Source organism: Triticum dicoccoides, chromosome 5B (assembly GCF_002162155.2).
Source record: "Triticum dicoccoides isolate Atlit2015 ecotype Zavitan chromosome 5B, WEW_v2.0, whole genome shotgun sequence".
NCBI lineage: Eukaryota > Viridiplantae > Streptophyta > Magnoliopsida > Poales > Poaceae > Triticum > Triticum dicoccoides.
The window spans coordinates 108802561-108829195 of record NC_041389.1 but is presented as its reverse complement, the minus strand read 5'-3'; the positions used below and the strand labels follow the sequence as shown (position 1 = coordinate 108829195).

Genomic DNA, 26635 nt, shown 5'->3' with positions numbered 1-26635 from the left:
AGAAAAAGAAATTATCAGGGCAGAAAGGTCAAAGTTGCCAGTGTGCATGAAACAGGTTATCATGACATGAAGAACAAAAATATCCGCAAATAACAGGAAGTTACATGATATTAACAGGAAGTTACCAAGACACTAACTGTAAAGTTACCAGATCCAGCAAACATAACATACCTGATCCTGGTGACTAAGAATGTAAGACTTGTCCCGTCGAAAATACTTCAATAAACACTTGGATTTGAAGTCTCCTATCAACAGATACACATATAGCACCCAAGAGAAGATGAGCCTATTTGGCGTTTCCTTATACTAGAGAACGCGAACATGTAACTCGGCAATGCTGGTTGATAGTTGCCCAACTCCCTTCACACAATTGGCAAGCTCACCGAGGGTGACCCACCTACCATCAATGTCGATGACCCTAACACTACAAAATACAAAAAAAAAGATTTAAAAAATACATTTCAAAAAATGGCACACAAATAATGATTTATGTTAAAAAAGATGATAAAATGGATGGAAACATACTCTTTAATATTAGAGTTAGAATCAGTAGTATGCTTGATAACTTCATTGTAAACATACTCTTCCTCCTCGCTCGGTGTGAGGGTGGCAAAAGCTGGGAGCAGGTATTGGACGGGTGGGTGACCCTAACTTTCTGAATAAAGGATTTAGGGGTTGAACTGCATACTAAATGCTCTGTGCGAGGTGGTAACTCTGGTGTAACAAATGTTGGACTTTGAGGGTTGTCTGGTAGAAACAGAAAAAACAGAAAAACATGAGTTATCAGCAGATGGGAGAAAGAATTATCAAGTGATGGGTCAAAACTTATCAACTACCACATGTATTGATTATCAAGTGATGGTCCATAGTTGAAAAACAAAGAAAGGGGTTTGTGCAAGGGTTGCAATGTTCATGGAGCAGAAAAAAAATCACCTATTTGAACATTAGATTTCCCTTTTAATGCTGGATTGTCATGCTCAAATTCTTCCCACCACATGAGAACCTCATCATCGTCAATCTCAACATCATACACTTGCACACGACCAGCTTCCGGTGTTACTTAAATAAAAAAAGAGCGATGAGGACATAAACAGTAGTGATAAACAAGATAAATTGTTGCAAAAAAAACAAGTATTAAAAATTGAGACAAGATACAAAAAGTTATCAGGAACACAATATAAAGATACCAGGTAATGTGAATGTGGATTACCAGCACACATGTATGGGCCTTTTAAGGAACAAATTAGATAACACTGGTGCATAACGAGGAACAACTGTGATATCAACAAATCATCATAACATGTAAAAAAGAAGACCAAAAAGAATTGTATAGCCCAGAATTGGTAAAGAATGCATATGTGGCTGGAGTTATGGTGTCAATGGATCATACATTGTCAGGATTTGAACATTTGAGTTACCAAGATAGTGTCATATAGACTTATCAGGGTGATTAAAAATGAGGGAATAATAAAAAAGTTCAGATGAATAAGAGTACACACCTTCTACTACCAGTGCAGTATTGTCTTGTCAGCATGACAATAAATTAAGGAAAATAAATAGGCAATGATAGGAGATGTACGTATCACGCGCTTACTAAAAGTCATTAACGGATAACATCGGCTTTCAAAACTGACAAAGTTACCAGGGGGGGAAGAGGATGGAGTTATCGTCTATGCTAGCATCGTAAAAAATATTGTAGCGGACACAACAGAAATATATATTCCGGGTACTGAAAGCACATATGTTCATTTACATCACACAAAGCATAGAAGTAGTATTACATTCATCCATACACACGGAATGACAGCAAGTTCCAAACACATAAATAAAAAGAGCACACCAAGGCACAAACAATATGATGAACACTGACATATCTCAATCCATCACTCTCGCTGCATAAAAGCGAAGACATAAGGTCTTCACTTACCAGAGTTGGTGGCGGAGCCCAAGCAACCGGTTGCGCCTTGGTAACTTTCATCACTGCCTTGCCGTTCGAGCCAGCATCAACGGGAGCTGCGAGCCCTAGAACGGCGACAGGGCCAGTAGCTGGTGCTGCAGGTGGTACTTGAGCAGATGGCGCCACCGCAGGTGCTTCTGGTGCTGCAGGTGGTACTTGAGCAGATGGCGCCGCCGCAGGTGCTTCTGGTGCTGCAGGTGGTACTTGAGCAGATGGCGCCATCGCAGGTGCTTCTGGTGCTGCAGATGGTACATGAACAGATGGCACCGCCGCCGATGCTTGTGGTGCTGCAAGTGGTACTTGAGCCAATGCTGGTGCAACTTGAGCCGTTGCAGTTGCTTCAGTGGATGGTGGCACTTGTGGACTCACACCAAAGATGGCATCAAGCCCAAGAGAGCAGTTGGGTGGCGTAAAATTACCATCGTATTCTCCAGCTCCAGGGGTGCTCGACTCCAACGTAGGGTCAGCTACTGCTTCAAACATCACAAGTAACACACAAATAAGGAAAAAATGCATCAGGAAAACATGTAGAGGACATTGTATTTGTTAGTGCCAGAACATTAACTTGAGTTATCATGGATTAAACAGACAAGTTATCAACATAATAAAGTTAAGTTACCAACCTGTGCCAACAGGATTATGGGCATCATTCTCTTGACCTCCAGCTGTAGCCGTATCAATAGGCATATTGACTTGGGTACCTCCCACAACTTTCTCAGTGACACAAACGGCTACAGCGGAAAAAGATTCAACACATCGTCAACATAAAACATCATAACATATAAGAAACAAAAACAAAGGTGATGGCGAACAGAAATACCTTCATTTCCATCATGCACTCTATTTGGGATGACTTCATTTTCACATTCAGCAGCCACAGCCACGCTGGCGATATTTTCAACAACAGCAGTAACAGTTGCCGCTGCAGCAAGCTGAAAAACAGCGTCATCAGAAACACCAGCCGATGTCGCCGCAACAGCATCAGATGCGCCCTTGCTAGATGCTGCTGCTTTTTCAGACGGAGATGTCGCCGTGGGAGATTCATCAAGATGGATAACTTCTGTTGTCTCTGATGACGTTGTCTGCGACAATGTTACCCTTAGTCGTGGAGAGGATCTGGTCTTGGCGAATTTCACCTTTTTCACAGCAGTTTTATCTTTTAATGACTGAAAAAATCGGTACACAAGGATAGTAGTGAGATTACACATGTTGTTAAACCTAAGTTACCACATGTTTCAATCAAAAAAAGATGTCACATACTTCAGGTATTAAGTAGCATCCAGGGAAAAAATTACAGAGTTATCAAGGACTATAAATATAAAGTTATCAAATGATATGAACAAAAAACCAACAATTAGTTTTGAATAACTGCAAATTAGAAAGGTATGTGAACACCTTTTTCCTGATACACTTGGTGAACCCTTAGCAGCAGCAACTTGTTTCATAGGTGCACTAAATGAAAAAAATAACCGAATGTTACAAGCACATACAACTATCAAGATTGGTAACTCTAAAATTATCAGGGGGGCAAAGTTGAGTTATCAATGTTTATCAAAATAAGTTATTAGACAACAAGAACAAAATAACTACTGAACACAAACGAAAGTAAGAATGTGAATACCTTTTCACTGGTGCAATCCCTGAATCCTTAGCAGCAACAGATTGTTTTCCGGGTGCCCTACAAAGGAAAAATGAGCAAGTTGATTACCAGCATGAAATTACCCAAACTACCTTACTCAAACAACTGTATTTACCATGTTGTTTCAGGCACATAATTGATAAAAAGAACCATGGAAATAATCATTCACCTGCGTGGGGCCTCCTTTCGCACGGTGGATAGTGGGACGGAGACACCGGTTCCCTTTTCAGCCACACGTATACCAAGCTCCTAGACCACAACTTTCTTTACAGCTAAATGAATCTCAGATGCTGACAGTGCAATTGGTGAAGACGGCCTTTGCGATGGGCTCGGAGGCATAACTGGTGAAGTTGGACAGGGGGGGGGGTGATGGCATAGTTGGTGAAGCTGAACGGGAGGGTGATGGTAGCCTCAGTTTCTTGCGCCTCTGGTAAGCCAAATTTTTCAGAAGCTGAGTACTGCACCGCTTGACACAAGATTCAGTGGCTGCCTCAGCTTGCGTGTCTGTCAGACCTTGCTGGCTAAGCCCTCCATCACCTGATTCGACGGATGCTGCATGAGATGTGCCAGTGAGTAAGATCTGAGACTCATTGAGGTTATCATCGACAGGGCGGACAGGAGTGTCTTCAACATCTGGTCCTGTGCCATCATGAGCTTTGACAGTTGCACCATCAGGATGTGTGGTGTCATCATCAGCTGGACCGCTGCCCATATCTACATCCACGGTACCACTGCCTGAAGCAACAAAAGGATCTTTACGGCGACGACGAACAACTCGATAGTCCATATCGTCATCATCATCGGAGTCAGCGTCAGAATCAGAATCATTGCCTCCGTGATATTCGTCATCACTGTCAGAATCTTCAGCAACATTCTTTCCAGCGCTTTCTGGCCGCCTGCCTTGCGATGAGCGCGTAGTCCTTGATGTCGTACGGGCGGCAGAGGAGGGAACGTTCAATCCAGCGTCTAGCTGACGGGATGCATCTAAATGGCCCTCATCATCTAAAGCGGTGAATGATTCCACAAGATTGCCTAGGATGCCAGCCATGGCGGACGTGAACCGAGCAACTATCTGAGTTGATTTGGCAAATTTCTGTTCAACATAAAAATGCAAAAAGAATAGAACTAACTAGTAAGTTATCACCAAAATGCAACAAAAGTTATCATGAGTTAACAAAAAAAGCACACACAAAAGAACAATACCAAAAACAAATGTGTGGTGTCGTTGTAGTAAACAAATGAATGTATTCATGATTTAGCAAACATTCAGTCACCATGAAAATGAAGATCAATAACGAGAAAGCTAAAACAACACAGTTAGTTATCAGCAAATAAACTTAAGTTATCTAAGAATCATCACAATAAATGCAACCAAAGTTATCATGATATCAAGTTATCACAGGAATGCTACAAAGTTATCAAGGCATTGCACTAAGAATTATCACATGGTTGCATCATAATTATTATCTTTTATAGAGGATATGACACATTGCAAACAAATAAATTAGTAAAGAGTGTCAGGTTGGCATCAAAAGAGGGTCACCACATTGAGTGCAACAATTAAGTTATCAGCCAATGAAAGAACATAAAATAGCAAAAAAAATCAAGAAACTAGGTTACATGCTCACCTCTTGACTACAGCTTGGGGTAGTATGAACACGCATAAACTTGTCAAGACCTTCCAGACCACCAAACAGACATAAATTCATGCCAAACTCAGGCTTCAACTGGAAAAAATGTGGCGACATGACAGATAAGTAACAACAAAAAACAATGAAAAGAAAATGCAGTTGCAAAGCAGTCTGTGAACTGAAAAACATAGATATAGATTACTGGTAGTTTCCCGAAAGAAACTTTGTCAGCCTAAACATCCTTGTTGAGGATAAGAGTTATCAGCTTCTTTGTCCAGACATTGATGGGAAAAGGACCATCAGGCAATACGATGCCAAGTCCAGAAAGATCAATCGCATGAATGTACAATAGCTGATAAGAAAAACACAAGCATCATGGTAAACACAAACAAAAATCAGACACAAAATGACAAAGAAATGACAAATGACAAAAGAGAAGGTAAGAGGAAAGCATCGTCACTTACATTGTAGAAGAGAAGGCAACCACTGGTAGGTTTGCGTTTCAGCAGCGCCTTGTGTAGTTCATCAGCAATAAATTTGGACAAATTGAGATTTTTAATACCATTGATGTCACGCTGCAAGTTAAAAAACAAAAAGAAACTAAAGTTCACCGAATGCACCACAATAAAATATGAAAGTTACCACCCTGACATATAGTAAAGTTATCAGGCACACAAGAAAGAAAATGACATAATTACAAAAAAACTTACCAGCACAGCATACCATTGGGGGCTAACTTTGTTGGAGGTGGTCGGGGCAATGAATGTATTCCCTGCAAGCAGAAGCCACATACGCTTGAAAAATATCATCAGAATTTTCAGAACCCTTTATGAGATCAACGAGATCAATCATTTTAGGGGCATATCCAAGCTCGCCAAACAACTCAAGCCCTAACTCAATATCAGCTTCAGAAGGGAGGTTGTAAGGGACATCATTCCCTCCACGCGGCACGCCCATAACACGATGCACGTATTCCTCATTGACCGGAAGCCTGCCTCGGCCTGGTACGACCACCTCACGCGAATTGGGATCGTAGAGATCAGCAAGCCACACACTAAGATTGTTGAATAGATGGTCACATTGGATATTCCGAAGGCTAGTTAAATCCATATCATCAATGGCACCCTTCCTGTCATCATTCATGTCCTTGCATGCTAGAAGAAGCGAACTGGGTGAGGCTCTGTTCCGCGGAGGAGGGCGTTTCGCCTTTTTCGAAGGAACCTCATCGATTCCATCACCATCTCCTTTGCGCTTCCTCGACATTGTCTCCCTGACACGTAGGGAAAAAAAGGAAAGCGAATGAAACCATTAGATGACTTTGAAAAATTGATATCACAATTAACTGCAACATTTATAAAACTGGTGTTTGACAAAGCAATAATACAGCTGATAAAAAGAAACAAGCAAACTGCACTTGGTTCATCGCACCTGCTAAAAAAAAGTAAAACAGATGGCACAGGTATATAAAAGCATGTGTGACTGATAATTGAGGCACAATGCAATTGGTAAGTTACAACCAAATTACCAGTGATAAGAAATAGCATTCACACATGTTCATTAATAAACCAACCAGACAAATGAATGAGAAATGAGCATTGTGCTGCATGTAGTTAGTCTAGAAAAACTACTGGTAACTACAGTAAGATGACAGTGGTAAGTGTAATACCATCATCATGATAATTTAACCATAACAAGACAACACCGATAAATAACAGAGTTTCAGCATCTGATAATTTGAGTGCAATGTCATTGGCAAGTTCAATATAAACATCATGATATTTGAACAGAACAAGACATCACAAGCAAATCAAGCATTGTAAACATGCTAATTGGAGCACCACAAAGCCTAATCAATAGACACACCGCATCAAACAAAACCAACATAAAACAACATTATGTGAAAAAACTTAGGGTTACTTTTCAAATCCTCAGCCACTGATGCACAACTTGAAATCCATAAACACCAAACACTATTGGATGTCCTAAACATCCACATCCACAACACTAACACCAGACCAAAATCCTTATGAGAACCGACCACACTTACCACCACTAAGACCTATCCACACCTACGCTTACCACAAATTAAACCAGATGTCCGAACCATATTCAACTGGAATTAGAAGGCGACCTAATCTAACCTAATAGCAACAACAACGGCTAGAATCGAAGGGTCCGAGCACCAAAAATCAACGACGAAGCATGAAGGCGGAGCGACAGGAAATACAGAGCGGGGCGGGTGGGTGGGTGGGGGAAGGGAGGATGCGCTGCTCAACGCCGACTCAGAAACTAGAAGCCGGCCTTAATCTAACCTAATGGGAACAACAAACCACCGGATTCGAAGGCTCTATGCAGCCTAAATCAATGGCGGACCGGCGGCAGAGCAAAATAGGAAGGAAACAGGGGTGGGGAATGCGTTCCTCACCGCAGATTCAGACGCCGTCCGCTGCGAACCGGAACGCGCCACCACCAGGAACCGTCGCGGACGAGGGGGAGGGGGAGCGACAGGAGATTCGAATGGAAACCACAGCAGCAGAGGAGGAAGAAGTAATGCGGGCGAAGAGGGAGAGGGGGCGAGTGGGGATCGTGCGCATTGGGCGAGACGGGTGGTTTCGGGGGGACCCACAGTCAGCGACGGAGAGTACACATAATGGCTAGCGCCACCCGCGCTGCGCGCAATAGGGACGACGCGGGGCGTTGGATGCGGATCGAACGGCTATCGCTTCGTACGGGTGGTTTCGGGGGGACCCACAGTCAGCGACGGAGAGTACACATAATGGCTAGCGCCACCCGCGCTGCGCGCAATAGGGACGACGCGGGGCGTTGGATGCGGATCGAACGGCTATCGCTTCGTACGCGCCTGTTGCAAACCACCAGCCGACTGGTGTTTAGAGACTCTCTCTATCTCATAATGTAAGGCGTTTTTTTGACAAGGAGTATTTATAAGACTCCATTTCAGCTCATTTCACGGATATGCAGCGCACTTTCACACAATTTAACTGAGTAGCAAATTGCACTATGAGGCTCTGAGCATGATTTGTGGCTCACATTCCCCAACTACGAGTGGTGCACACGTGTAATGGACGCGTTGATGCAGGTCCAGTGCCTCGGCGCCTGGATCAAGTTTGGCCGATGGAACCGAGCAATGCACACACTTCGGGTGCTATGGAGTATAAGATGCAGCTCTTCCAAGGGCTCCCGAAGAGGCGTGGGAGTCGGACGCTGTCAATGGCATGTTGAAGAAGCTCGATTGCGGGCTCATTGACGTCGTGTTACTGGAGGAGAGAGACAAGCTAGAGGTGAACGCGTGGCTCTATGACCCGTGCATTGTCTTGAAGGTGCTCACCGTGGTGGACGAAGAAGCGCACACACTCCTACACAGGATCATCGTACATTTCAATGACGTGCTTGGTCGTGGCCCTTTCCTCGCCCAAGACTTGTCAGGCGAATGGCTCTAGACGAAGATGCCAAACTCAGTCGCACTCACCGTTTTAACACTTGGCATGACAAGATGTACAACACCGAACCTCGCGGTGACGGTGTTAGCCCTGGTGTGAACTGGACTTCATTGAAGTGCAGTTAGTTTTAAGTGGATATGCCTATTTTCAATTTGGAACCCAACATCTCCCAAATGTTTTTTGGGAGCCCTTCCCAGATCGAACGAAACGTCCACTGGGAACGAGTCCCAAATGAACGTGCGATGTCCTAGTTCTGGCCCATCGAAAACAATTTGACTTAGGCCTCTTGGCCCAATACAATCCCCTTTACCCAAAAGAATTAAAAAGTGAGAAACTGTACTAGAAAAGGGAACTATTATGTATAAAAATAGAGGAAAAACAAACAAACGAGATATGAGTGTTTTTGCCATGTAGGGTACAAACAATTTCGCCGAAAAAGGGTTTCCCCCGCTTTGTATACAAAGCAACCAACCGAACCATATAGGGACAGGTGTTGGGGCGGAAGCAGCACAGTCACGCCCAAAAGAAAAGACAGAGAAAGAACAAAGAAACAAATGCCGACAACGGCGGATCAACAAAAACGAAGAAGCCTCGCGACCACTGCGCCCACCAGGATCTTCCACTAGGCTCCAAGACTCCGGAGCGCCGACACCTATCAACACCTCCAAGAAGGATCGCGACGATGACGACGCTGCTGCCAAGGGTTTCCCCCGGTACCCGACGAGGCGAGAGGAAGGGTAGCCCTCGACTCCCTCCCGGAAGGTCAGGTGGCGCCCACAGGCGTCACCGCGCCGGTGTTGGACACGCCGACAGGGGTTTCCCCCAACCCCAACCCGCACCTCGGGAGCTCCGGATCCAGCCACCAGACCAACCACTACCCTGCGCCAACGCGGACATGAGGCCCCCACGCCGTCTCACCACGGCATCGCGGAGTGAGGACAGTGTCACGCCCAATATGCGATACTATCCTAAAGAGACTCGAAGGTCCCACCAAGGATAGAACCGCATATTAAAACGCTTTGGCAAGGTGGATATCATTACATCAACATTACATAATAGATGGGGATACATACAAAAGGCATACAATGCCACACGAATACAACATCATCTTACATAAGAGCACCATCCGACTACGAATGAAACACAAACAGAAACTCAAACGACATCCACCCTGCTAGCCCAGGCTGCCGACCTGGAACCTATCCCCTGATCGAAGAAGAAGCAGAAGAAGAACTCCAAAACAAGCAAACATCGCTCTCGCGTCATGATCATCGCATAACCTGTACCTGCAACTGTTGTTGTAGTAATCTGTGAGCCACGAGGACTCAGCAATCCCATTACCATGGGTATCAAGACTAGCAAAGCTTAATGGGAAAGGAAGGGGTAAAGTGGTGAGGTTGCAGCAGCGACTAAGCAAGTATGGTGGCCAACGTATGCAAATGAGAGCGAGAAGAGGAGCAAAGGAACGGTCGTCAACTAGTAATGATCAAGAAGTGATCCTGAACTCCTACTTACGTCAAACATAACCCAAAGACCGTGTTCACTTCCCGGACTCCGCCGAGAAGAGACCATCATGGCTACACACGCGGTTGATGCGTTTTAATTCAGATCTGGTGTCAAGTTATCTACAAGCGGACATTAACAAATTCCCATCTGCCACATAACCGCGGGCACGGCTCTCGAAAGTTTATAACCCTGCAGGGGTGTCCCAACTTAGCCCATGATAAGCTCTCGCGATCAACGAAGGATATTCCTTCTCCCAGGAAGACCCGATCAGTCTCGGAATCCCGGTTTACAAGACATTTCGACAATGGTAAAACAAGACCAGCAAAGCCGCCCGCTGTGCCGACAAATCCCGATAGGAGCTGCACATATCTCGTTCTCAGGGCACACCGGATGATCAAGACGTCGGGTTGGCATAGACCCTGGTTGCCCAGGGGGCGCCGGACATCGCTCGATTTGGACCAACACTTAGACAAGCATTGGCCCGGGGGGGCTAAAATAAAGATGACCCTTGGGTTAATTACTCCCAAGGGAAAGGTGGGTGGTGATGAGGCAAATGGTAAAACCAAGGTTGGGCCTTGCTGGAGGAGTTTTATTCAAAGCGAACTGTCAAGAGGGTCCCATAAATCACCCGACCACGTAAGGAAAGCAAAATCTGGGAACATAATACTGGTATGACGAAAACTAGGGCGGCTAGAGTGGAACAAAACACCAGGCATAAGGCCGAGCCTTCCACCCTTTACCAAATATATAGATGCATTAATAATGTAAGAGATATTGTGATATCCCAACATAATCCTGTCCACCATGGAGCAATCTTCAACTTCACCTGCAACTAACAACGCTATAAAAGGGGATGAGCAAAGCGGTAACATAGCCAAACAACGGTTTGCTAGGAAGGGTGAAAAGGTTAGAGGCTGACATGGAATTTGGGAGGCTTGATCAACAAGAGATAGGTAGCGCGGCAAAGCGATAGAACGAAGCAACTAGCATAGCAATGATAGTAGTGAGATCCAGGGTAGCGGTCATCTTGCTTGAAATCCCGCTAGGAAGAAGAATGAGTCCATGAAGAAGACGAACGAGAGTAGTCGAACGAATTCTCACAATCGCAACATTATCGGAACTAAGAAGCAACACCGGAAATAAACAAACAACATGGTAAATGCACAAGCATAAACATGGCATGATGCACAAACAAGTATGATGCATGTCCGATTTAATGAGGCATGACATGGCAAAGTGCAACAAAGAATACTACAATTTAAGTGGAGCTCAATATGCAACGAGTTGCATATTGACAAAACACCACATTCGAGTTATTTAGTTCACTCTCGTTTAGGTACACAACAATGTTAAATGTTTTTAAACATGGCAAGGGGTGTAACAAAAGTAAACTAACTATTTAGGCAAGTTTAAATGAGGCCGGAAACAACAAACAACAATTCCGGAAAATCCCCATATGCATATTTCGAATTTGGTACTGTTCTGCCCTATACACAATTTTGGAGTTGTTAAACATGCAAAGTAATACCACCATGTTAATCTATGCATTTTCCCCCCCCCCATTTACATATAAAGAACATTTAAAACCGAGCTACGGTTATTTAGTTATGAAATAAATCATTTTAACATGGCATTTGAGCAAAATAAATGCAAACAACATTTTAAACATTTTTAACATGGATGAAAGTGGCATATTATTAATCTACACAAAATTCTAAGCATTTACATATATAAATTATTTACATGTGATGCACGGTTAAAGAGTTATTATGTGCATGATGTTTGAGGGTTTTCTGTAAAACTGCAGTTTTGGATAATTGGACATATTCGGAGACGGTAAAAAAAAGGAACTAGGCCGTATCTCGAGCGGACTGGGCTTCTCACCAGAGGGCCAGGTCGGGCCAGTGGTGGAGGGAGGCCGAAGCAGGCCAGCTTGTGGAGGTTGCTGGTGGCCCAAGAGGCAAGGGAGATGGGCAGGTCGTGGTCAACGCGAGCGACCAAGCGCGTCTGCAGCCTCCTCTTGAACAGAGGTAGGAGCGGGACTTGGCACGATGCAGAGGACGGGCAGAGCAGGCGGCAATGGACTTGGCGGTCTCCGGTGGGGCGGCGCGGTGACCTGGAGCCAGGGACGAGGTCGGGGTGCAGGGACTCGCCGGATCTGGCAGAGACGGCGACGAACGGAGCAGGGGAGGTTGATGCGGTCACGTGCAGGCGAGCGGGAAGCAGAGGAGGTTCGAGCATCCTCCTGACGCAGAGGATGGCGGCGCTGGAGGTGACCGGAGGAAGACGAGGAGAAGGGATCCCGGCAGCGAGGTCCTCGGGGCCCATAGGAGCTCTTGGCGCGAATCCATGGCGTTCGACAGCTGCGTCCGGTTCCTGCGATAGGAAGCAGAGGAGGGAAGTTGAGAGACGAGGAAAAGGATAAGACAGGAGGAAGAGGAGGGCCGGCGGTGCTCATCTGCTGCTGCTGCTTGGGTAGCGCGCACGGGAAGCACGGGAGGATGCAGGGGTGCCTGGCGCAGCGGGATCGGGGCTCCACTGCTCGAGCTCCTCGGGCGCGTGCTCACGCACGAGAGCGAGAGGAGGCTGGGCCTCGGGAACCGAGGAGGTGGCGGCTGTGGTTGGTCGGCGGCGCAAAACCAGGGAGGTGGTCGGAGGCGGGAGAGGATCTGGATCGGGTGCTGGCTCTGGTTGGTGGATTTTGGATCAGGAGCGATCCCAAGGAAGAGAGGAGTGGCGGCGGGGAGGATTTGATGGATGGATGGGACAGGGCTAGGGTTTCATTTGCATATATATATATATAGCAAGTGGTTTAGCCTAGGGCTATCCGGTCCCTCCGATCGTAATCAACGGCCCGAGATATATAAGTTAGGGAGCCAAATAAGAAAGCGAAGATGTTTTATAGATGTTTGGGGATGATCTGAATGCAACGGTGATGATTGGGCGGTTCGGGTTCGGGACAATTTTCGGACACGCACGAGAGGGGTCTATGCACTGTGGAGAAAGATTAAGTGGCCAGACAAGAGGGACTCGAAAAACCCGGTTGGTCTCGGAACGGTCAACGAAGGCAAGGGATTTGATGAGCTCAGAAAAGAGAGAGAAGAGAGCGGTCCGATTGATCTGAGAGAAGGTCAACCGAGACACGGAAGAAGCGGCAACTACGAGCGGATGTAAGTTTTAAGAAAATGATGCCGATGCAATGCGCAAGATGCCATGAGATGAAATGCATGACATGAACAAAATGCAAAACAAAAGACAAAAACCCAACCACGAAGGAAATATCATATCGCATCTCCGGAAAAGGCAAAAGTTGGAGTTACGAATATGGAAAGTTGTATCCGGGGTGTTACAACAACGTGGCGAAGAATCAGAACCGGGACTAGGGCATCAGCATCGTCGGCACGCGAGAGGGCCCCACCTCCACCGTATGCGACGGTAGCCGTCTGGACACAATAGCAGGAGCACACCAAGCCCGTGGTCGCACAGGCCCGGCCGAGCCCTCGTGGGCCCATAAAGCTTCCGCCTTCGCGCTGCTGCCGGCACGCCGTCGACACCGACGCCCCACATCCGAGCTGCTCCTCCTCACCGCGACGCAGACAACGAGGCCACGCCGGGGAGCCGGCCCGCTAGGACCCAGATGGGGCCCGCCGGGTCCAGATCTGGGACGGGGTCGCGACGAGGCCACCCAGCACCACCACGTCGCCCCACCGCCAAGGAGCGGCGCCGACACCACGCTTGCCGCCGCCTCCGTCGCAGGGCAGCCGGACCGCAGCCACGCCAAGCAGCATCGCCGCCGCCTCCCTTCCCCGGGAAGGGAGCACGCGCGCGCAGGAAAGGGAAGGCCCGCCGCCGCCAGAGCCACCCGGGCCATCGCCGGGGGCGACCGCCGGTGGCGGCGAGAGGAAAAGGGGGAGGAGGGGGCCCGCGGAAGAGGGGCACGAGCTCCGCCCCGGCCACCTCCCGGGTAGGCGGCACGAGGCGGGTCCGGACGGGGGAGAGGGGAGGGAGGAAGGGGGCGGAGGTGGGAGGTGGGGCGCGGGGCCGGCGGCCGGCGGCGGCGGCGGGAGGTGGGGAGGGGGAACCCTAGTCGCCTAGTCGCGGGAGCTCACGGGCCGTTCGGGGTACAAACAATTTGACATGTTATGTAGTATACAAGTCTTTGCCATGGTGTATACTACAAAACAACAATTTACGAATTGTTACTATAAGATGCCAAGAAAATCATGCAAATGCTAAAAATTGCTGTGGAAAAAAAATAGTAAAGAGACTTTAAGTTTTGCGGTGTGGTTAATAAACATGATGGCAAATATGAAACATATAACAAAATGGACAAGGCAAAAAGCATGGCAAAAAAATGCTTGGAAATTTGCCATCTAAAAGCATGGCATAAAGTTTTGGAAAAAAAGAAAAATCAAAGATCAAAGTGCAAAAGGTTATAAAAAATGTTTATGTCACATTACATAGATCTATTTGGCATGATGGCAACAGTATGCATAATTCGTTTGCCACATGGTCGGAGTTTTCACGGTACATTAGGTAGGTTTGCCATGGTAAATATAAAATAAATTTGCCATGGGCTGTGGAGTTAAATTGCTATGGGATTTAAAGTTAATTTTTCCATGGTTTAAAGGCCAAGTTTCCATGGACTTTAAATTAAAATTGCCATGGTTTTAAAATAAATTGCAATGGGAAAAGGTAAAAAAATGCCATGGGCTATGAGCAAAATTTGCCATGGCTCTAAGTTAATTTACCATGGCTGCAAGGTTAATTTCCCCATGCACTATAAAAATAAACTTCCCATGGGTTGTAAAAATCAAATTGTCATGGATGTAAGATCGAATTTGCCATGGACTATGATTAAATTTTGCCATGAGTTGTATAGCTAATTTGCCATTGTTGTAAGGTTAAATTTGCCATGGGGTGTGAAGTTAAAATGCCATGGGTGTAACATAATAGAATTTGCCATGCCCCATAAACTACATTTGCCAAGCTCCGAGAACTTAAGTTCCCATGTTCCATTAGAAAATATTTTTTTGCCATTGTTGCAAAAGAGAGATAATTTGCCACAATACATAAACTACAAATGCCGTCCTCCATGAACTTATATTGCCATGGTCGCATAGAAAGTATTTTTTTGTCATGTTGCAAGAGAAAATATTTTTTTGCCATGATCTAAGTAAAAAGAGCCATACGTGTATATATGGATTCCTTAAAACCTAATGTCAACTTAATTTTCACGGCAACTACTTGGCCCATCATGCGTCTATATATGGGTTTGAACAACAGATTTAGTGAAAAATGAAAATAGCCCTGGCAAAAATTGGAGACTTGCCAAAAGTCTCCAAAAATGCTATGAATCATAGATAGCAGAATAAAAAATAACCGTAATCTTTCACATGGATCTACATCAAAGTGACAAAAAAATTGAGAGGGCAGCTCACACACATGCAAAAGGCCATACCAAAGTCCCGTAAGGAAATTTATAGAATATGGTGCCTTGACATGGCAAACAATCTCTGAAAAATGAATAGCAATTGCCATAGTCTATGAAAAACCATAGCAAATTCATATAAAAAAAATGCCATGGCAACTATTTATTGAAACGAAAGATGGTAGCTAAGAAAGATTGTAAATTTGCCATGTCAATTGATGAAAATTTGTCTAGTCATAGTGATTTGTCATGGTATATGAAATTAAATGATATCTAAATTCATGAGAAAATATAGAAGAAATGAGTATGTATTATAGTTATACGCCGGTTGCCGCCCCGCGGCCTTGGGCGGCTCAGGCTCGTATGCCGAAGCTGGCGCGCCATGGTCAAAAGCGACCGTGTCATCAAGCTGCACCACAGCCACGCCGACACCGGCACGGGACTCGACATGGAGTGCTGCATGCGGCCGCTCGAAGAAGCTAGCTGAGACATCTCCCAATGCAAAGGTGCTTAGATATGGTGCTAAGTATATTAAATGCCTTAGCAACTCAAGTCCCCAATGCAAAGGTGCTAAGCTTCATGCATTTAATTAACTCTAGACTCAGAATTGTACTTCCACCTAGGTACACGTGCTTAGCACCGTTTCTTCCTGGGGTCACCATACTACTCTCTCTCTTCTTAACTAGCACACCACATCAGATTTTTTGCTTAGTTGACAAGTTTAGCACCTGTACAAGGTGGAGTATTGGGAGGGGCCTGAGACATCCCAACTGTATTCGTGATCGAGCACCTTGTTCCACTACTGTTTAAGATGGATCTAGTTCAAGCTTCGGGCTCTGCTGCTGAGAAGAAATACACTTTTTTGAATTAAAAAAGGGGTTTCCCCCAACCCCGCTTTTGTATAATGATGACGAGGCAACACCGCCAATATTTTACAGCATTTGGGGCACAGATCAAAATACTCCCTCATGTACATTTTAGTTCACACATAAGATTTGTCTAAAGTCAAGCCTCGTAAAGTATGACCAACTTTATAGAAAAAATACCAACCTTCACAATACGAAATCAATATCAATAGAAGTGTCATGACTTAAATTTTCATATTGTATAACTTTAGCATGATAGATGTTGATATTTTTTATATAAATATGGTCAAACTTGACTTTAGATAATTTTTATATGCAGAGTAAAAAGGACCGGAGGAGTATATCTGCGTCATGAAAGTAAGCATAACAAGTTTTGCAACCTGCTGAACAATACTAGCTTGGATCTAGGTCCAGGCTTCCATCTGCCGCTGAGAAGATTATACACTAGCAAGCTTGCATGTATGGAGCTCTCGATCCCAATCTATAACCCAGCTCTTCTCTACAGATTAAATCGACCCCAATCTATAACCCAGCATATATATGTATGGAGCTTTAATTTCGATCCAACAGACACATAAACTGGAGCATAATGGCCAGACTGGATTCTTCTCAATGATGACTTCCGTATCCAGACAAATCTAAGACAAGTAATATGGATCGGAGAGAGTACGAGTTTTTCTTGCAGTAGAGATAAAAACCAAACAGCTTATGTATATACTACTATGACCAATTACGTGTACACGTATAAATCATCACTGAAGCTTTTGACGTTCACAGATATATGTATACTACTAGTGTAGGTTTTATCGATCGAATCTGGAATACGCAGTCTGAAGCAATTCAGTTGAGCTTCAAAACAGGTCTGTTTGGATTACCCGCAAGCCGGGCCCGCAAGTCATCCACGAAGCCATCCTCATAGCGACCCTTGAGCAAAACTTCCTTGAGGCTCGGGAGAGAAGGAAGCCCTGCAAACAACACCGTGTTGGCTTTGTAACGCCAGCCACGAAACTGCAGCAGCTCAATCTTTGGGGCTGCCCCTCCTTGGAACTCCACCGATTCGAGCTTGTCTAGGAGGCTGAGCTCCAGCACCGTCAGACTCGGGAATGCCGCGTCCCGATTGAGACTGAAACGAAGCTCTTCGCCAGTGAATGAGTGCCTCAGCAGACGCAGTATGGCCAGGTTTGGTAAATTGCCGAGGACCTGCATGGCCGCATCAACCTCCAATATCCTGCTGCTCCGCAGCTCCATCTTCACGAGATTCCGGAGCGCCTCCATCCAGTCGGGCAATTTCACCAGGTTACCATACAGCTTGAGGCTCTGTAGTTTTTTCGGAGGGGACAGTAGGGCATCCAAGCAGCCAGATAAACCAGGGTTTCCCTCTGACCGCACCAACAAGGATTCCAGACAACTGAGCTTTGAAAGGGCTGAACACAACTCTTGAGAGTTTTTCTTATTGATGCCAGTCACTCTTAACTTCCGCAGCCTGGTGAGACTTTTTAGGTCGTTTAGAACAGCCTTACCCCTTGATCCTGAGACATTCACAACACCCATTGTGTTCAGGGCTTTCAGTCTGCGAGTCCCCCTTGGCACTTCAACACCATTTGGACTTTGGCGCGTCGCGGCAGAAGGTAATTTATTGCAGCAACACGCAGTGCATACATCACGCCTGTTAGGGTCACCATCAATATCCATTACCTCTTTCAGAACCTGAGGTGCGCAACATCCCACACAGAATGCCATTGATGACAAAGCCAAAGTGCATAGGGTGTCTGCAAATGTTTCACGTGTACCACCATCGTTACTTCCAATGCTCCCAGCACGAATATGCTCTAGCTTGCTAAGCTTGATAATGGTCCTCGGTAGTTCCATTATGCTTGTATATGTAACGTCTAGTGTTTGCAGCTGCCTCAGGTTACCCAATGAGTCTGGCAAGTGATAAATATCATCACATCCTCTTAAAGAAAGGTACCTTAGATGAAGAAGCTTCCCAATGCCCGTAAGATGATGATCAACAAGACCTGATGTCCCCTCTAGGTCCAGCACTCGCAGCAACCTCATCTTCTCAGACATGAAAAATGGCCTCCACTTCCCAAACACCGTTAATGATCTTATACAAGACATGTCCACTATGCTCTTGAAGTCACACTGATCTCCCTTCCAGCTACTACTTATGGCAAGATGGCGTATTGTTCCCCGGTTGTTTAATCCACAGCCTTCCTCCAATGTGAAAACAAGATTATCCTCTGCTGATTTTGAGATACCAATTTCACGAATGAGATCATGGACTTGGCAGGAGTCAATTCCTCTTCTACTATGAATGGATTCTTGAGATGGTAGGATCATGCTCCTGCTTATGAGCTCCATGAAATAGCTCTCCGCTATTTCCTCCGCGGACTTGCCACGCAACTCCCTTGAGTAGCCCTCTGCAATCCACCGACGCACCAGGCGTCTCCGGCTAACCTTGTCATCTTGGGGGAAGATGGAGAAATACAGCATACATGACTTGAGATGGTAAGGTAAACCATCATAACTTTTGTTAAGGACTGCTGCTATCCTTTCAAGCTCAGGATTCATTTCCAACTCGGCACTAATATGGTCATTCAATTTCATCCACTCCAAAGCGGTTTTAGGTTGGTTTGCCAAGAAGCCACCTATGGTGACAATTGCAAGGGGAAGTCCATCACACTTCTTTAGGATCAGATTTGCTTGTTCAACCAACTCCGGATATTCATCATTCAGATATGTAATCTTGTGAAATACCTGAAACGTGTTCAATTTAAATTTTTAGTTGCCACAAAACTTAATTAGCTGCAAGCCTAAAAATAGATTTTGTGCTTTAAAAGTTTATTAACAAAGTTAAATTGCACCGTTAGTTCTTCAATTAAGCATGCAAGTAGCTACTAACTAGGCACATGAAATACTCCAGCCAGTCATGTCCCCACAGGGTTTTAACTATCTTCTAAAATAATCTCAACGTATTGAATTAATATGGAGGGGGAACCTTGTCAAAATACAGATTGTGTGTGATAAAAAAAACCATTAAAGAAAAGATATAATTTTTAGCCAAAGATATATATTCTTGGCACTTGCAAAATACTCCGTCACAAAATGTAAGACTTTTTTGACACTATTTTTGAGACAGGGGGGGTAGAAATTAAACAAATAGGACGAATGCATGATGATAGGGTCACAGGTACCTTTTCCATGAAGAGGTTAAGTCCATCTTCATACCCCAGAATTTGAAGCTTGTATATGTTCCCTTGTTTCTTTGAACAGTGCCTAGCAATATTTTCTGACCTTGTGGTGACTATGATACGACTTGCTGTTTCCCTTGCAGGTAAATGCTGTATTATAGAGTCCCATTCTGTGGCAGATGATAGATCATCAAGAACAATCAAGTACTTCTTTCCTTCTAAAATGTCTGTTAGTGACCGTTGGAGCCTAGGTTTTGTTCTGCCACCCGCTAAGCCTGTTTCCTCTTTATTTTCATAATCCTCTGCATCTAATTGTCGAGCTAAGCTCTTGATGAGCTCATCACAATTGAAGGGATGCATAATCGTTACACAAGCGCGGTACCTGAATTTGACGCTGAGGTGTTGGCTTTGATACACATCTCTAACTAGTGTTGTTTTCCCAAGACCGCCCATTCCCCACACAGAAACCACATCAAGCTGTTGGTTAACTTCATTTGAAATTAGTTTGATAATATCAGATTTTTCTTTCTCTCGACCGACCTGCTCATATTCCTTAAAATCAGCTATCGTCGTCTCTGTGTGAGTGAGGCTCTTGTTGTCTGCAGAGTTGCTACTAGTCATACTAGCTATGTTAAAGCTAGACCCTGCCTCAGTTGCATCAGCTCCATCTTGCAAACCCTATACACAAATAGATAATGATTAGGTGCTGCCTTCTATTCCCCAGTAATGTTTCAGCAAGTTTTAATTTGAGTAAACTGCAGCAAGACACAACTCTAGAGGTTGTTGTAACACAAAACTACAACTCTAGGGGTTTTGATACCCCACTCTGTCAGGTAAAATGAAATCCGACAGATGTGGCCCACATGGCATTGACTATGGCAGGGGCAGCTCATTTTTGGCTTAAGCTGATAGGTGAGTTCGCCTTGAGCATTGCCGGTTCACTAAGCTCTTAAAAAAATTGGTTGCTTTTTAAATTGTGGGCCAAATTTTAAAGCAAACTCTAATTTTCCAAATAAATATGAAAGAAAATCTAGTAACTCAATCTACATTCCATAAGTATTCTAGGGAAGTTTGAGCGCATTTTGGCTTAGACTTCAAATTTGGTAGAGAATTACAAAAAAAATCCAGACATTCAAATGGCTCACCAAAATGTGCTAAAACGTTCCCAGAACACTTGACGAAGATAGATTAATTACTAGAATTTTCTAAGATTTTTTTAGAAGTTTGAATCTTTTGGCTGGTCTTTTTAAGTCAAGGTTTTTGTTGTAGAGCTCAATGAGGCGGCTCTGCTCGAACCGAGCTCACCTACCGACTGAAGCCGAAAATGAGCCAAGTCACTGTCATAGTAAATGCCATGCAGGCCCCGTCTGTCAGATTTCATCGTAATTGACTAATTGACTTGTTTACGTTCTTTTTGTTACCCTAGTGTCCAGGGTATAAGCTAAAGAAACCCAGAGTTGTAGTTCTGCATTACACCAGCTCCTAGAGCTGTGTCTTGCTGCATTTTTTCCCTTTTAATTTTTGCAAATATTCATATGACATTTTCCATTGTTCACAATCAAATAATTTCCAAGGAAAACTAGGTAAAAATTATGTAATTTGCATTTCAAAGAAGTTACAATTCAATTACAAGAGCAGTATTAGTCAATAAGTGATCATCGATATGGGCTCAGCACCACAAAAGCACGCCATAAAGCACATATGTAAACCTAAAATGATCCCATCTCCTATGATGTAAGTGCCAAGACCAGATGAACATGTAGGCTGAAACACTCTTACCAATCTAGATGCATCACTAAGAGATAAGAATAGGGACCATAAGAATATCAGCGTCAATGAGCTCCTAATGCTCAGCATGCCTGGATCTACAACGCGGGATGTAAGTGCCCAGCAAGACAAGTGTGAGATTTGCTGATCTCCTCTCTTCTCTGCAGCCCACACGTCAATCAGCGACAATACCGTACCAACATTTGCTCCAACACCTTTAATGTGTCTGAGAAGCTGCTGGCCCGGCAGACAAAATAAAGCACCCTAGACCTCATCTCACCAACCGAATAGCATCACGCAGGCCCTGTGTCGCATCATATCCCTCCCCATCGTTCTCCCTTCTTCATTGGTGACAAGGAGAGAGAAGCGCCACCATCTGAATCCATGGCTGTTAGCCTGTTACAAGAACATAAACGTAGGCATCTTTCCCACAAAGTCTGCTATCTCCAATGCCAGTCCCTATGGTCGCGAACGCAAGATGCGTGGATGAGAGAGAGAAGAAGCTGCAGTGGAAATCAGGTGATCTAACGAGACTGTCTTTCGTGTAAATCAAAAGCATGGGGGACTGCAAATTATTGGCTAACCGTTGTGATTGCACCTTCACCTTTTGCTTTGCCTGCGGACGCCTCCCACGTCCGGCTCAGCCTCTGGAGCAGTCACTTCCATCGGCATTCATCAGCAAGCAGACACACACTTAGGAAGAAAAATGCAAAATAATAGGGCTTTCAAGTATGAACTATCATTCTATGAGCTTCCAAATTTTCCAAAGATAAATATTTTAAAGAGACAAGCTTTCGCAAACTTGAGTGAGCTTTGACAAATTTGGTATAAGCTTTCAAAATTCAATGGGATGACTATAGAAAATCGTAATTGAGTCCTTTCACTGAACTATCAAGAAATTTAGTAAGTAGTTTCAACCTCATTACATTAATCACAAAAATTTCAAGGATTGAAGCATTAAGGTATGCAGATCTCAACCTCCAAAAATCTCAATCAAAAGATTCGATCCTCAACAGAAAATGCCCCAATTCCAACAGTAAAACATGAAGCCTAGGATCACCACACATGGTGATCTAGCTCCTCAAGCAGGAATGGTCGTCCATGGCAGAGCACTCCGAGACATCCTATCGATAGTGAAGAAAAGGGGAAGGAAAGGTGATGTGGTTCTTCCATGGCTGCACTATCCAACGCTAATGCGTAAGTATAGCACCGGCAGTTGCAGACAGGGCCGCCCTAGTCAGGAGAAGTGGGAGGCAACGCTCCCATGTGTTACTTTTAATGTTTGTTTGTTTTTTTTTTGATATGGAAACACTCAATGTTGTGAGCAAGGCTTAAGAAGGAAACATGAAATTAAGGATAACAGGATGACAGAGAGGTCGATGCTCGTCACACGGGGCCCTTCTGTTGGTATCACGCCATGATGTGCTGGACGTGTCAAAACTATGCTCATTGGTGAACCTTAATGGTTTTTCGCAGAACACATCCAAAAATCACCAATGATAGTAAAATTATCTAATGTGAGGAGTTTAAGGACTATGTGAGATAAACATTTTTGTGGGTTACACTCGTCAATGGTTCAAGGGAATAAAGTAATCATTTTCTTTAGAAGCAACTATGTGAAATGCCAAATATGCATATATTTATCAAGGCAAATACAATCATGCATCTCACTTATCTAAGAAGGAGTTAATGATGGAACTTGGATGCCAAAAGAAAACAGGAGAGTTGGCAAGATTTTATCCAAGAAAGGATGGTATGTTTAGCAACTGATAAGTTCGTTTTATTTTCATTTTCAACAAGACATGCCTACACAGTTGCGTGTATAGTGTTGTACAATTTTTACATTTATCTTTGGAAATTGCTCAATTTGCAGTTGCTCAAACATCAATATTTGGATATATGCTGACACCGCAATCAGCTAGGGCAATGCCATAACATTTTGTAATCAATTGATGAATGCAATTTGATTCTAATTAGGGTCCACAAAACTAAGCGACCGAGTGATGTATTTACCATCAGATTTTTATTTGAAAAAAAGTACACCTATCGTCTTTCAACTATTGACTGAGTTTTGATTTCCTGTCTAAATTGCATCACAGACAATTTTGCCCATCCACCAATGGAATCGTTTACATCTCACTGATAAAAAGGGCAGCCCGGTGCATGTAGCTCCTGCTTGCGCAGGATCCGGGGAAGGGTCCGACCACTTTGGGTCTATTGTACGCAGCCTTTCCCTACATTTCTGCAAGATTGTTCTAAGACACAATTGGGTGACAACCGCCAACCCTGTGGTTCTTCCATGTCTGCTTCCTATCAGCGTACCATAACATTGCCACACTCAGCACCATGGTGTCAGGACCAGATTATATGTTGGTAAATAATGCACAAAAACTACTGAGAAATGGTAACCTTATCTACTGTCAGATATTGTTGTTAATTATCACTGCATTAGTTGACTCTGAAGATAATGTAGCACTAGTCAGAGTATATTTTGACAAGAAAAAAAATACCTTATCGTAGAAAGCATAGAGAGCCTGGTCCATATGCAACTGCTTGTGGTCAGCTGCTGCAGTCTGTTGTCTTACGCATAAGCTAGCAACCTCAACTTGCTCTGTGGATACTATGATTCGACTTCCTTTCTTGTAATTTAAGAAGAAAACTTTAATGCAGTCCCATTCTTCAATAGTATGTATGTCCTTGAGGACAATAAGGTAACTCTTCGCACTCACAAACCTCTTGAACTCACCAACCAAATCATTTTCCTTTGTCATCTCCATCCATCTCAGATCTTGGGCCTCCATAGTTGTCCCTTGTAGTGAATTTACATAAAACTGCCTCAAAATACTCCGCAAGTACTCTGTTGGATTGACAGGACGCACCAACTTGATCCAAGCAAAGCATTCGAACTTCTTGTCCACCTTCAGATCTTCGTATGCCTTTTTTATGACAGAGGTCTCCCCAAGATCACCATTTGCTCTCCATAATGCGATTACTCTAAGGTCCTCATCCTTCTTGGAACCGATCAGGCGAATGAGATCCATTTTTGCTTTGTCCAACTGCCGCCTAGCTTCCTCGGTGCCAGACATAGTTACGCCAGCAACGGGGAACTCACTTGTGGTTGTGGAGATATTGCTAGGCTTGGAACCAGCGCCGTCGCCATTGATGAGGCGGTAGCGCTTGTTCCTGCGGCTGACATCCTCGACCTTGGCTCTAAGCTCCCTCATCTGCTTGCCAACGAGGCGCCGGTCCAGAAGGGTGCTGGCAACACGCCACCAAGACTGCTTCTGTAACCGGACAGCGAATTCCTGGAGGGAGTCCTCAACCTCATAGGCCACGTCGCGGACCTGCTTCACCCAGACCCTGACCACCCTGTCCTTGTCCTCTGGCCCGTCGTGTGCGGCCATCAGGAACGCTTGCATCATCTCCAGCTCATCGGCGATGAAGGCCTGATCACGCTGAACTCCAAGACGCGAGGCTATCTCCCCAGCACCGGCAGACCTGGCGTAGCTGAGCGCCCCAATCACCACAGACTTGCCCAGACTTAGCACGGTGGCCTCCATTTAGCTGCCCGGTTGTAAACGATTGTTAATGCTAATCCTTAATGCAGCAGGGTGTGCTCAAGCCACTGAGGGGGGTCGTTAATAAAAGAACAATGAGCTTGGTTGCAAGGGTGTGCGTTAAAGTGTTGCAGTGGAGTGGGCGAACCGAGGGCCAGCCGGAGCCCCGCGCCCTTGTCCAATCCGATGGCAGAGGTAGAAGAGCACCGTACCGGATCTGGTGGAGGTCGGCGGCGACTGCAACACGGGGGAGGTTGAGGTGGTTAGTGGAGGAGTCGCGTCACCTGCTGCCGCCTGTTGCCGGTATGTCGCGCCCGGCGCACCGCCGGGAGCCGCCGTCTCGGTGAAGTTGAGGATTAGGGAGGGATAGGCAGGGTTCGGAGAAGGGGTGGGGGAAATTTTTTGGAAGGGGTACGGTGCACGTATCATCGGTGGTGGCTGATTTTTCTTTGACACAATATAGAACGGAGGCACGCACATGCTATCTCTACGAGCATCTTCATTAGACTGAGCCGGCGCATTATTCTGAGATTGACAACTGGAACATTTTTTCCCATCAAATGAATACCACCGAAAAACATGAAATAAATTGAAGAAAATGTGTTGTTGCGGTTGATTTTATTGTATTATCCGGTCTCCCTTTTCATGATCTCTTTTTTACTTTCGATCCGCCACCAAACAATACTGTATCGTGTTTATTTTCAATTTGTGCAGTATTTGATTTGCACCCGCCTCATATCTGTTTCAATTTTAAACCCCTAAAAAATAGAGTTTCTATGGTACAAGCATTATCTGTCCGAATCCGATTCGGTTTCATCCTTATGTCTATGAATGAACGGAAAGGGGGCTCCACTTAGAGTAAACTGCATTACATGTCATCTAATTTGCTGACGTGTATCACAACGGTTCTTAAGTGCTCTGACACGGTCCTTATACGCAACTCCATGTTGGGATACCTTGTTGGTCTAGCCACAACTACTTCCCTTTAGCATTTTTGTGATCAACCCCCTCCTTCTCGAGCCATTTCATTTCATGCCCATGTGCCCTCTTTGTTTCTTCCTCGAGGACGATGATGCTGGTGGTGGTGGGGAGCATGATATGCGATATCACGGTGACGAGAGATGTTTGAACATGGCAAAGTTTGCAAGGCGATGACAACATTGTCCTTGTGCATCTATGAGCGGCGACGATGACACCCGTCGGCAAGGCTCACATCCCCAAGTACGATAAGTTATATCTGAAGGAAATATGCCCTAGAGGCAGTAATAAAGTTATTATTTATTTCCTCATATCATGATAAATGTTTATTATTCATGCTAGAATTGTATTAACCGGAAACATGATACATGTGTGAATACATAGACAAAACTATAGTCACTAGTATGCCTCTACTTGACTAGCTCATTAATCAAAGATGGTTATGTTTCCTAACCATAGACATGTGTTGTCATTTGATTAGTGGGATCACATCATTAGGAGAATGATGTGATTGACATGACCCATTCCGTTAGCCTAGCACTTGATCGTTTAGTATACTGCTATTGCTTTCTTCATGACTTATACAAAGTTCCTACAAGTATGAGATTGTGCAACTCCCGTTTACCGGAAGAACACTTTGTGTGCTACCAA

The 26635-nt window shown here is 44.8% G+C and overlaps 1 protein-coding gene across 1 annotated transcript; it reads right to left on the bottom strand.

Moving 5' to 3' along the window:
- Nucleotides 1-17068: 17068 nt before the first annotated feature.
- Nucleotides 17069-25418, bottom strand: LOC119307654 (disease resistance protein Pik-2-like). The gene is made up of 4 exons (XM_037583722.1): nucleotides 25219-25418; nucleotides 23960-25013; nucleotides 19686-20360; nucleotides 17069-19248 (listed from the first exon to the last, which is right to left on the bottom strand). The coding sequence occupies exons 2-4, from the start codon at nucleotides 25007-25009 to the stop codon at nucleotides 17329-17331; spliced, it is 3645 nt and encodes a 1214-aa protein (XP_037439619.1). The 5' UTR covers nucleotides 25010-25013; nucleotides 25219-25418; the 3' UTR covers nucleotides 17069-17328.
- Nucleotides 25419-26635: the final 1217 nt, after the last annotated feature.

What these genes read in the sequence shown, in the direction of transcription:
- LOC119307654 (XM_037583722.1), bottom strand. Translation starts at nt 25,009, where the DNA reads ATGGAGGCCACCGTGCTAAGTCTGGGCAAGTCTGTGGTGATTGGGGCG. An exon ending in TCTATGCTTTCTACGATAAG is followed by an intron (nt 20,361 to 23,959) that starts GTATTTTTTTTC and finishes ATTTGTGTATAG; the next exon opens with GGTTTGCAAGATGGAGCTGA. An exon ending in TTAACCTCTTCATGGAAAAG is followed by an intron (nt 19,249 to 19,685) that starts GTACCTGTGACC and finishes AACACGTTTCAG; the next exon opens with GTATTTCACAAGATTACATA.